Source organism: Erythrolamprus reginae, chromosome 10 (genome assembly GCF_031021105.1).
Source record: "Erythrolamprus reginae isolate rEryReg1 chromosome 10, rEryReg1.hap1, whole genome shotgun sequence".
NCBI classification, from domain to species: domain Eukaryota; kingdom Metazoa; phylum Chordata; class Lepidosauria; order Squamata; family Dipsadidae; genus Erythrolamprus; species Erythrolamprus reginae.
The window spans coordinates 12,804,410-12,817,563 of NC_091959.1; the positions used below are offsets into that span (position 1 = coordinate 12,804,410).

Below are 13,154 nucleotides of genomic sequence, written 5' to 3' on the forward strand. Positions count from 1 at the left end.
TTCATTCTCATTTCTCTTTTCTTTTCTCTCTTTTTTTAGGCAAGTGACATGATTAGAAGTAAGACAGGAAAGAAAGAAAAGAGCCTTTTAATATAGGATGACATGATTAATAGCTAGAGTAAATGAGAGGAGTAAAGGGAATATTAATGTATACATTTTTATTTGATAAAGTGAAAGTAACAATGAGAAAACTTGAATAATGATGGATTGTAATTTAAAAACTTGAATAATGATGGATTGTAATTTAATATGGATGTGTACTGTTATAAGAAATACAATAGTTGATTGAATATAGAAAATAACCTGATTAGTTTTATTTATATTGGAATGCATGGAGCACAGGTGCCACACTGTTCACGCATCAATTTGATATTTTTATAAAAATAAAAATAATAATTTCTTTTTTGAAAATACCCTTTTTTGCCTAAGTTGGTAGAGTGTTATAAGGACCACAAACCACAAGTGTTGTGTGTAGCAACAACGCCAAAAGTTAATTATCCATACATATTTTTAGACAACACTTCAAATAAAACGTAATAAAAAGACAGTGTCAGTGAAAAGCATGAATGATATTTCTCAGGGCAGAAATGTCAGCTACATCAACAACTATTCTGCTTCAAAGCCACAAAACACAGGGGCAAAGAGAATGGGAAAGAAGGAGGGAATCAGCAACCCATGGGGAGCAAAGGTGAATGACAACCTCATGTTTTACACAGGGCGATCAACAATTCACAGTGACATTATTTTAGTTTGCAATTTAAAAAAATTCTTACATAGCCATATTATGTCAAGCAGGGGTGGGCTGCTGGGGGTTCGCAGGGGTTCGGGATTGGACCAGAATATCTCTGGGACTGCCTTCTGCCGCACAAATCCCAGTGACCAGTTAGGTCCCACAGAGTTGGCCTTCTCCGGGTCCCGTCGACTAAACAATGTCATTTGGCGGGGGCCAGGGGAAGAGCCTTCTCTGTGGCGGCCCCGGCCCTCTGGAACCAACTCCCCCCAGAGATCAGAATTGCCCCCACCCTCCTTGCCTTTTGTAAACTTCTGAAAACCCACCTCTGCCGTCAGACATGGGGGAATTGAAACATCTTCCCCAGGCATATATAATTTATGTATGGTGTGTTGTGTGCATGTTTTTTAAATTATGGGTTTTTAATTTTGTATTATTAGATTTGTATTGTACATTGTTTCTATCACTGCTGTGAGCCGCCCCGAGTCTGCGGAGAGGGGCGGCATACAAATTTAATAAATAAAAATAAATAAAATAAACCTCTAGCTAAGATTCTGTGCAGTTCAGAGAACCCCCAAATCCCACTCCTTGCTGGCCCCACCTTGCTCCACCCCTCCTCCGCCCCCCCCCAGCCCATTTTGGATGCAGGCAAGTACAAGGTGTGCACAGGGGCTTGGGGAGGGTAAAAAAATGGGCCTATTGAAAGTTCAGGAAGGCTGGAAACAGGCCATCTCCGGCCTCCAGAGGGCCTCCAGAGCCTGGGGAGTCCGTTTTCGCTCTCCTGGAGGCTCTGGAGCCTGGAGGATCTGTTTTCTCTCTTCTGGATGTTTGAGGAAACCTGAGGAGTCCGTTTTCGCTCTCCTGGAGGCTTGAGGAAGCCCGAAGAGGCCATTTTTACTCTCCTGGAGGCTCCAGTGCCTAGAGAGGCAGTTTTCGCTCCCCTGGAGGCTCGAGGAAGCATGGGGAATCCATTTCCTGGAAGCTCCGGAGCCTGGGGAACCCGTTTTCACTCTCCTGGAGGTTGGAGGAAACCTGAGGAGGTCGTTTTTGCTCTCCTGGAGGCTCGAGGAAGCCTGGGGAGGCCATTTTCGCTCTCCTGGAGGCTCGAGGAAGCCTGCGGAGGTCGTTTTCGCTCTCCTGGAGGCTCGAGGAAACCTGGGGAGGCCATTTTCGCTCTCCTGGAGGCTCACTGTGGTGCAGGAGGCCAACTAGGCCACACTCAAAATGTCCACACCCACCCAGCAACTGGACAAAGAACCCCTTGCTTAAAGTTTTGAAGCCCACCCCTGATGTCAAATGTCTAAGAGATTTCAGCTGAATTCATGTTTAGCAATCAAGTGAAGCCGTGTATGGTTGTCGGAGAAAGATTTACATTTTCTTAGGTTCAGGTAGCCTGAGAACACATTCATGATAGCTTCATCCAGAGTAACCGAAGGTTCCATGTAAGGACAAAGACTGGAGTGCTTGAAAGAAGCTAGAGGTTTTGGTTGTTATGAGGTTGACAGTTGCGAAGCAAACAGTGGAAGTTTCTAGGACACTATGAGCAAATGAAGTTCTTCACTCACCGTCCTATCTTTAAATGGGCTGCGCGAGCTATTATGGGCTTATCCAGATATACCCATATAACTCCATCACTCCACTGGCTTCTGATCAATCTCCAAACACAATTTAAAGTGTTGGTTATTACCTATAAAGCTCTACATGGATTAGGACCATGGGAACATCACACACGGAACAGCTGTTTCTACCACTGCTCCAGTAAACATATGTTTAATACCTTTGTTTAAGACAATGCTTCTCAGTTATTTTCTGTTTTGCCAACCCTAGGAAGAAGTAAATATTTCCAGTGCCCCCAACTCTCAGCTGGAATGCAATATTCAACACATTTTAGCTGAAAAAACTCAAGCGGCCTATCAACATGATTGGGATGTGATGTGTTTAAGTGACAGCTTAATTTATTTGGCTTCATGCTGTCCGCTGTCAACATTTTTAAACACAGTAAACATACCGGTCTTCCCTCGTCTCTCACTGTAGTCACAGTGAAACCAAGTGCTACATACACTTCTTCATATTTCCTCATCTTAGCTTTCTGGACACTTAATGTTTGTCACGTTATCTCCGTCTCTCTCCTCCTTTCTTTTCAACCCTGTTAAATATTTTTTCCATGGTGTCTCTTAAGGGTTTGTTATCTCCTGATATGTACTATGTACCCCTACTCCATGCGGCAAAAAAATAGCATGTTCCCTGGGGTCAAGCGCTTCCCCTGGCATTGCTCCATGCCCCACCCCATTATTTAAGAAGCACTAGTTTAAGACAACCACACTGTTGTCTTTAATCTGGTTTACCTGAGATGAATGCTCACCTACAGAAAGCAGACTGCACTAGGAAAGACAGGACATTGGGTCTACTCACAGTCACTCATGCCCTTATCACTCCGAGGCTTGACTACTGCAATGCTCTCTGCATGGGGCTACCTTTGAAGAGTGTTCAGAAACTACAAATTGTGCAGAATGCAGTCATGCGAGTGGTCAAGGCCCTACCTAGACATGCCCATATCTCTCCAACACTCCACCGACTGTATTGGCTGCCAATTGGTTTCTGGACTCAATTCAAAGTGTTGGCTGTGACCTATAAAGCCCTACATGGCATCGGGCCTGATTACTTAGGGGACTGCTTACTGCCACATGAATCCCAGTGACCAGTTAGGTCCCATAAAGCCAGACTTCTCCGGGTCCCATCTACTAGACAATATAGCTTGGTGGGACCTAGGGGAAGAGCCTTCTCTGTGGGGGCCCCGACCCTCTGGAATCAGCTTCCCCCGGAGATTTGTACTACCCCCACCCTCCTCACCTTTCGTAAGAGTCTAAAGACTCATCTATGCCGCCAGGCTTGGGGTCATTAGACTCTAGCCCCCTGTCCAATGAATATATGGTGAGTTTGTTGACTGAATGGATATGAGTGTATTTTAATTGGTTTTCAGGCTCTTAGATTTTAACTTTAATTAATTGGATTTTGATGTACGTTATTTATGTTGTAAACTGCCCCAAGTCTTCGGAGAGGGGCGGCATATAAATCTGAATAATAAAATAATAGATAGATAAATAAATTACCTTTCAGCCACCTTGTGTGCAAAGAAACACACACACCCCACAAACCTCAGCATCCTCATTTATTTTTTATTTTTAAAAAAAGCTATTCGCCCTTGGAAGAAAACCCTGCCATTCCAACTGAAGGGGAACAATCTAAAGGCAGATGGAAGAAGACATTTCCAGCGAAAGGACCAGCTGCAATCCAGCCTCCCTGTCACATGCTCAAAAAAACGTGCTCCTGTTTCTCCAACCCCAGCCAGACCCTCTACAGCAGACCTGGGCAAGGGGCAGCCGGCCCGCCCGCTGTCTGTGACCGATTCACGGAGGTCGGGGTCCGCTCCAGTGTGGGGATGAAACTAAACCAGAGCAAAGTGTGTTTCACTTTGTGAAAGAAGAAGGACTGTGACTTGCCTCACAGCTGCAAGCTAAGTATCACAGAACTGATAAGGGAGTTGTACAAATTACCAGTTTGTTTGGAGACGAGTGCTCTTTGCTCTACAAAAAGAGGGCTTGGTTTAAGTGAATTTTCATTATAAAGAACATTGTTTTGAATTTTCAAACGTGTGCGTGTCTGAAATTTGTACCTGTGAATTTTCGGGAGGAGTCTACCAGAGAGCTCGACAGAACAGTATATATATACTGTTCTTTGGGTTAATCAGTTCTTTGGGTTAATTACGGTATGTAATTTGGAAGCCACATCCATTTTTATCTACCTCATTTAATTCATGGCTGATCTCTCTTTGTGCAAGACATCAGCGCTTCCCTCAACATTCAAACGGACGTTTTGGGGGTTGATTTTTGGGGTGGCTTTTTTTAAAAAGAAACTGGAGTAAAAGAGTATTTATAGAACAGTTTCAAAGTGGACTTTTACAAATCAGTAGCTTGCAAAAGGAACACTTAGCGAAGATGGGCCTTTTGTGATTACCTGGATATATGCAATAAGTTTTTTTAAAAAAAATTGCTGCCTTCCACCTCCCAAATATATATCTATTATAAACAGTGTTAGCCAGATCATTCTTACATCTCTTTTCATATACCGGTACATTTTATTTGTTTGTTTGTTTATGTATGGTCACAGCTAAGGAAGCAGAAGGTTTCAATTTCTTTTGAGGCAACCTCCCCCCCCCCAAAAAAACCCCCTTGAAAACGTCCAAAGATATTTCACCAGAAGAGCCCTTCACTCCTCCACTCGAAACAGAATACCCTACGAAAATAGACTAACAATCCTTGTTTTGAATTTTCAAACGTGTGTGTGTCTGAAATTTGTACCTGTGAATTTTTGGGAGGAGTCTACCAGAGAGCCCGACAGAACATACAGTATTGGGTAGAACTGAGTTAATTATATTAGTCCAGCCCCTCTAAAACCATCATGCGGCCCCAATGGCAAAATTAATTGCCCACCCCTGCTCTACAGCCTTGCACGAAGCCACCCACCTGCTCGGTTAGGAAAGAAGGTTTATATGCTCCATCGGTAGATTTGTTCCCAGTGCCCCTCATGGACTTCATGTGAGACACTGCCATGCGTAGGATGGTCAGCTTGTCGGGTTTGCGCGCCAAGGCGCTGCAGGTGGGCACCATGTCAGAGAGCTCGGTGATGTACTGCGTCATCTTGTTCCTCCTGCGTCTCTCGATCTCACTATGGTTCTCCCTAAGCACACATGAGAAGGAGCAAACCGAGAGAGAAAGCGAGATGCTGTCGGTAAAAGATGCAGTGCTTGGACATTGGCATAGCAGACCCAGGTGGGAGCTCGAAGGGGACGCCCTACGCCTGAGTATCCCAAAGACGGGCAAGGCAAGGACCAAGGAAGAGCAATGGTGACACTTAGCCCCAAGACTTATCTGCCGCGTCGCAGTGCTTTACAGCCCTCGCTAAGCGGGTTCACAGAGTCGGCCTCTTGCCCCCAACAATTTCCCGACTTTCGGAAGGATGGAAGGCTGAGTCAATCGTGAGCAGGTCAGGATCGAACTGATGGCAGCCGGCAGAGTTAGCTTGCAATGCGCATTGTAACCACTGCACCACCACGTCCTTTCCTTCTCTTTCCTTTCCTTTCCTTTCCTTTCTCTTCCTTTCCCTCCCTTCCCTTTCCTTCTCTTTCCTTTCCTTTTTCCTCTCCTTTCCTTTCCTCTTTCCCTTGCTTTCTTTCCTTCTTTCCTTTCCTTCTCTTTCCTTTCCTTTTCTTTCCTTTCTCTTCCTTTCCATCCCTTCCCTTTCCATTTCTTTCCTTTCCTCTTTCCCTTGCTTTCTTTCCTTCTTTCCTTTCCTTCTCTTTTCTTTCCTATCCTCTTTTGTTCCCTTTCCTTCTCTTCTCTTTCCTTTTCTTTCCTTTCCTTTCTCTTCCTTCCCTTCCCATTTCTTTCCTTTCCTTTCCTCTTCCCGTGCTTTCTTTTCTTTTTTCCTTTCCTTTCCTCTTTGCTTTCCTTCTCTTTGCTTTCCTTCTCTATCTTCTTTCCTTTCCTTTCCTTCTCTTTCCTTTCCTTCCCTTTCCATTTCTTTCCTTTCCTTCTCTTTCCTTTCCTTCTCTTTCCTTTCCTTCCCTTTCCATTTCTTTCCTTTCCTTCTCTTTCCTTTCCTTCTCTATCCTCTTTCCTTTCCTTTAATTTCCTTTCCTTCTCTTCTCTTTCCTTTCCTTCCCTTTCCATTTCTTTCCTTTCCTTCTCTTTCCCTTGCTTTCTTTCCTTCTTTCCTTTCCTTCTCTTTCCTATCCTCTTTCCTTCCCTTTCCTTCTCTTTCCTTTCTCTTCCTTTCCATCCCTTCCCTTTTCTTTCCTTTCCTCTTTCCTTTCCTCTTTCCCTTGCTTTCTTTCCTTCTTTCCTTTCCTTTTCTTTCCTTTCCTATCCTCTTTCCTTCCCTTTCCTTTCCTTCTTTCCTTTCTCTTCCTTTCCATCCCTTCCCTTTCCATTTCTTTCCTTTCCTCTTTCCTTTCCTCTTTCCCTTGCTTCCTTTCCTTCTTTCCTTTCCTTCTCTTTTCTTTCCTATCCTTTCCCTTGCTTTCTTTCCTTCTTTCCTTTCCCTTCCTTTCCATCCCTTCCCTTTCCATTTCTTTCCTTTCCTCTTTCCTTTCCTCTTTCCCTTGCTTTCTTTCCTTCTTTCCTTTCCTTCTCTTTCCTTTCCTTCTCTATCCTCTTTCCTTTCCTTTAATTTCCTTTCCTTCTCTTTCCATTTCTTTCCTTTCCTTTCCTCTTTCCCTTGCTTTCTTTTCTTCTTTCCTTTCCTTTCCTCTTCCCTTCCCTTCCTTACACACTGCTTTACAGTCCTCTACAGCCCTCTCTAAGCAATTTACAGAGTCGACATATTAATCGGTTTAGCTGGGAATAAACAGGTAGTCCTCGACATACAACTGCAATTGAGCCCCAAATTTAGGTTGTTCAGCAAGGCATCTGTTAAAGGAGCCTTTCTCCTGTTTTACAACTTTCCTGCTGCCATTCTTAAAGCGAATCACCGCGGTTGGTAAGTGAATAATACAGTTGTTGAGTGAATATGGCTTCCCCACTGACTTTGCTTGTCAGAAGGTCGCAAAAGCGGATACCAGGATCAACCACGGTCACAAATATGAACCGGTTGCCCAGCATCTGAATTTTGATCCCACGATCATCGAGATGTTGGAAAGATCATAACAGTGAAAAATGATCTTAGGTCCCTTTTTCAGTGGCCGTCGTAACTTTGAATGGTCACTGAATGAATTGTTGTAAGTCAAGGGCTACCTGTACCCAGGTGCACCCATCAGTTTGTTTCCCCATCTACACTTACAAACAAATGGGTATCAGTCTATAGGGATGTTGGTTTAGGGCCAGAGATAATAGCCTAGGGCAGGAGTCTCCAACCTTGGCAACTTTAAGACTTGTGGACTTCAACTCCCAGAGTTCCTCAGCCAGCAAAGAACTCTGGGAGTTGAAGTCCACAAGTCTTAAAGTTGCCAAGATTGGAGTCCCCTGGCCTAGGGGATAGTAGGGAGAAACAGAAAAGTTGGGTGAAGTGGCCTTGCTCTTCAGGTCCTTCTTGGGAGATAAACAAGGTAATAAAAACTTAAGCAATGATAAAACAATTGAAGGATCTTTATCTACATCCCAGTAGCGGGCCAACCCTTCCCGCAACCCACAACCAATATTTACACTATCCTAGTTACTCTCACCCATTCCACTTCAAAGAACATGGATTCTCGACATCAACCTCCACTTTGGACAGTGGGTCTCCAATGTCCATCAAGAGCAGTGGTTCTCAACCTTTCTAACGCCCCCTTAATATAGTTCCTCCTGTTGTGGTGACCCCCCCCCAGCCATAAATCTAGCGCTGATTCTCCCAACAGAGCTTTAAGTTGATTGGCAGGAAGGTTAGAGGGACATCCCCCACTGTAAACGCCTGATTGGTTGAATTGTAAAAATATGTTCCGTGGTGCCAGAATAGAAGCTTTAGCTCCTAACACCATGGGAAATTTGTCTTTTCCCATGGCCTTCTTAGGTGACCCCTGTGAAAGATGTTTGATCCCTTCCAAAGAGGCCTGGACCCCGAGGTTGAGAACCACTGATGAAGAGGGACTTATAGGGGCCTAAAGAGGCAGGTCTTTCTCTATCAGGTCTACCAAATCTTCTGCTCTCTTAACCTCCTCCTATTTTCTGCCACCAATCCTGCCCTGCCATCTGGGTAGGACACCATATTTTCTATTTCTCGTCTAGAGGCACTGAAGGTCCCAGCCAAGGCCATCTCTTCTTTCTTGTTCCCCGTCACTTAGAACATTAGGGCCATGCAACCCTGGTTTTCCCAGGCACAAGAACACACATGGAACCCCCCTGCCCACAAAACCTGAAGTTGCAATGGAGGAAGCAGATCCACACTCCGATTTCGTGGCCCAGGCAGATCGTCTTCCTTCACTGAAATGAAACAGGTAGGTCTTGGCGAGCCGGGGAGTTTCATGCATGCATTGAAATATGTAGGAGATTCTGTACCAGAATGACCAATTGGCATATTTTAAAAAATAAAAATAAAAAGTGTTTTATTTATAATACAACTTTTTTAAAAAAAGAAAAACATGGACATGATGTAATATTCCAGTTTAAACATTTCCATCGAGTTATTTCTCCTCCTAAACACAATTCTTTATCTCTACATAAATACACAGTAGTACCACTAGATACGAGTTTAATTCGTTCCAGAATGGAGCTTCTATGTCGAACAACTCGTATCTGGAACAAATGGCTTTAGACTTTGTTTTTCCCCTCCGAGATAACCAAAAGCAAGGATTCTTGCGCCACCTAGTGGACGCTCGGCTCGTATCCCGAATTTGAGTTCAGGTCTGGAACAGAAATTTCTCTCCCCTCGTGGCTCGTATCTTGGAATACTCGCATGTGGAGCAGCTCGTATCTAGAGGTACTACTGTATCCCAATTTTATGTACAATACTAAATCCATTTTTTCTTATTCACTAATATAAGAGTATATACATTTCCAATTTATTGCTACTTCGAGATCCCAGCATTCCTCCTCAATTCCCACCAGTAGTACAATTTATCTCAGATTTCAAAGCATTCTGATTCATTTTTATCTTTCAGTTCCATCGTGAGTCTGTCCATTTCAGTATGAGACAGTATTTTATACAATATCTCTTCCTGTGCAGGGGTTTCTTTGTTCTTCCATTTTTTTTTGTGCAAAGGACAATCTAGCAGCAGTCAAAATATGTAACATTAAATATATTGTCCCCTTATCATATTTATCTATGGTGATATCCAATAAAATTGGGTTTTAACTTGTATCTTTAATATTAGTATTTCTTCTAGCCATTGCACTCACACCACATGTGATAGTATGTCCCTGATATTGTTTTGCATTTCCAACACATCGGTGAGAGATTTGGGCCCATTTCAGCTAACTTCATAGCTGCCATCTGTAGAACATCTTATAAAACGATCAATTGGCATCTTGGAAGCAATGAGGAATGGCAAAAATTCCAAAGCAGGGGAAAACAAGCTTGGGGGAACAGGGAAAACAGAACCATTTCCCACTTTTTGAACAAAGCTTAATGGAATATTCAGTCAGTTTCTCAGCAAAAAATGTATGTGATTTATCAAGCACTACGTTACATATAACAATAGTAACAATAGCAACCAAGGCAACTCAGTTGCTGCTCCATGAATAGAATTTGCATAAATCGGTGTTTGGATTAATTCATTCACATTTCATTCCAGCTTTACTTATACAAGAGCGAAGTAAAGATTATCCATTCCACCTTCGTACGTACTATATATACATAAACTCCCAAGCATATTTGCACGAGCAGTAAATCTGGATACTTTCACAAGAGTTGGAGGGGGTTGGACCGGGAAAATTTTTTGGCAAGCTCATTTCTACTGTCAGTTTGCATATTCTGCATTTATTTAATTATTTAATTTGTCAATCAAGTGTAGGATAGTAGCTTACATAAATATAACATAGAAAATAATGATTAAAAAAAGGACAATAGGACAATAGGGCATGGATGGCAGGCACATTGGTGCGCTTATGCACGCCAAGTTCCTGTAGCTTCCCTGAACACTGCCCCTAGAATTCAGGTGGCTTAAATATACAGTGATACCTTGTCTTACAAACTTAATTGGTTCCGGGACGAGGTTCCTAAGGTGAAAAGTTTGTAAGATGAAACAATGTTTCCCATAGGAATCAATGGAAAAGCAATTAATGTGCGCAAGCCCAAAATTCACCCCTTTTGCCAGCTGAAGCGCCCGTTTTTGTGCTGCTGGGATTCCCCTGAGGCTCCCCTCCATGTGAAACCCCACCTCCAGACTTCTGCATTTTTACGATGCTGCAGGGGAATCCCAGCAGCGCAAAAATTAGCGCTTCGCTGGCAACGGAAGTCCGGACGTGGGGTTTCCCAGCGAAGGGAGCATCAGTGAAATCGCAGCAGCGCAAAAACGGGTGCTTCGCTGGCAACGGAAGTCTGGAGGCGGGGCATCCCAGCGGCGGCAATGGGTTTGTAAGGTGAAAATAGTTTGTAAGAAGAGGCAAAAAAATCTTAAACCCCAGGTTTGTATCTCGAAAAGTTTGTATGACGAGGCGTTTGTAAGATGAGGTATCACTGTATTTGTGTTCTCTCTCGACACAACCAATCTTCCGAAACAGGCAGAGGATTTGCAGGCCTAAAGCCATTTCCCCATTTCCAAATTTTCCTCCACTGAAGCATGGAAGATAACAGAAAAGAACAGGAGAGGAAGAGGAGAGAAATGTGATCTGGACATGTTCAGAGAGGCCAGGGTAGGAAGCAGAGGGATATTCTGCACCCAAAACATAGATGTTAGCATGAAGCTATATGTTATATGATGCAAGGGATTTTAACCGCTGAACTGCCGACCATTATGATTGACAAGCTCAGCATCTTAGCCGTTGAGCCACCACATTCCTCCAAGAAGAAAGACAGAGAACAATAAATGGGGACTGGAAAGAATAGTTTAAGGAAAGGATCGGATGCAGTAGAAAGCAGCCTCCTCCAAGGCAAATATTTGGTGACATCAGCTTTGAGATGCTCCTAAAATTCCAAATTACAGTGGTGCTTCTACTTATGAACATAATTCGTTCCGTGACCAGGTTCTTAAGTAGAAAAGTTTGTAAGAAGAAGCAATTTTTCCCATAGGAATCAATGTAAAAGCAAATAATGTGTGTGATTGGGGACACCACAGGGAGGGTGGAGGCCCTGTTTCCTCCCAGGAGATTCCTAGAGAGGCCCCAGGGAGCTTCTCCCCACCTTTTCCGGCCCTGTTTCCCCCCAAGAGATTCCTAGAGAGGCCCCACGGAGGCTTCATTTCCTAGCCCTGTTTCCTGTTGTTAAACGTAATATTTCAAAAGCAGATTTAAAAAATGAAGGGGCATAGAAGTGCACCTATCACATTTTTCTTAGAACTATTAGCTGAACTCTGCCTTGTTTATCATTATTTTAGATAGTAAAACCTTATTATTCAAGTTAAATTGCATGTGCTGGCACCCTGCGATAAATAACGTGGGTTTGGGGTTGCAGTTTGGGCACTCAGTCTCTAAAAGTTTCACCATCACTGTTCTATAACAAGTCCATTCTGCTTTGATTTTGCACCCTTTTTCTAAGGCTAACCCCTTTTAGAAAGTACAGTGGTACCTCTACTTAAGAACTTAATTGGTTCTATGACCAGTAGAAACGTTTGTAAGTAGAAGCATTTTTTCCCATAGGAATCAATGTAAAAACAAATAATGCATGCAAACCTATTAGGAAAGAAATAAAAGCTCGGAATTTGGGTGGGAGGAGGAAGAAGAAGAGGAGGACAGCAGTCACTGCCCAGAGTGAAGGGAGCGTTTCTTTTCTCTGGGCGCTGACAGAGCTTTATTACTTCTCCAAGTGCCCAGGGAAAGGAAAATGCTTTGTTCACTCTGGACTGCCAAAGCCTCCTTAAGCGCCACCGAAAGGCTCTTCTGGCAGCCCAGAAAAGCCCGAGATGGCTGGGATTAAAGGGGGAATGGCAGGAAACTGGCCAGGCCTTCGTGCCACTCTCAAATTTCCTGGGAATTTTTTCCGGGCTCGGGTTCTTAAGTAGAAAATGGTTCTTAAGAGGAGGCAAAAAAATCTTGAACACCTGGTTCTTATCTAGAAAAGTTCTTAAGTAGAGGCGTTCTTAGGTAGAGCTGCCCCGAGTCTATGGAGAGGGGTGGCATACAAATATAATAATAATAATAATAATAATAATAATAATAATAATAATAATAATAATAATAATAGTAGTATTAGTAGTAGTAGAGGTACCACTGTATCTCCTATCTCACCTTTCTTTTCTGCGTCAGCCATTATTTCGACATCCCCTGCCCAGGCAGGGGTTCCTACTTACTGCCGCTACCAGTGCGATGCACGTACAGCTCCAGGTGACTGGTGGGTGGGCAGGTGCATCCCGGTGAGATTTTGCTTCTGCGCATGCTCAGGAGGCAAAATCTCAGGAGAGGACACAAGTGCGTGAGAATTTTTGGCAATTTTTTTCCATCCGCGCATGCATGAAAATTGCCGGAATCTGGTGCGTGTGTGTGTGTCCTCTCGCAAGATTTTGCTTCCTCTGCATGTGCAGAAACAAAATCTCGCTGGAACGCGCCCGAATACTACTCACCCAGAACTGCGCACGCATTGCCATTTTTACTACCGTTTTGCAGTGTGACCCATATCAGTAAGGAACCCAACACTGTCCTCGCCCCCCGAAAGAGAAAACTAACGCTTACACTGAAATACAAAAGGTTGGATGGATTTTTTTTGTCCTCATTTATTTCAGGATTATCCCTTCCCCTTTTTCCCCCCAACGCCTACCTTGTATACTTTTGCTTATCAACATTGGATTGGATCATCATAC

General features: G+C 43.5%; 1 protein-coding gene across 1 annotated transcript in view; it reads right to left on the minus strand.

Annotated features, from left to right (window-relative positions):
• The window catches only part of ARNT2 (aryl hydrocarbon receptor nuclear translocator 2), a 150,089-nt gene that overhangs the window by 88,804 nt on the left and 48,131 nt on the right, over positions 1–13,154 (minus strand). Inside the window, exon 4 of the mRNA XM_070762965.1 lies at positions 5,254–5,467. Within this exon, the coding sequence (XP_070619066.1) occupies positions 5,254–5,467 (214 nt within the window). The remainder of the gene's footprint in view (positions 1–5,253; positions 5,468–13,154) is intronic.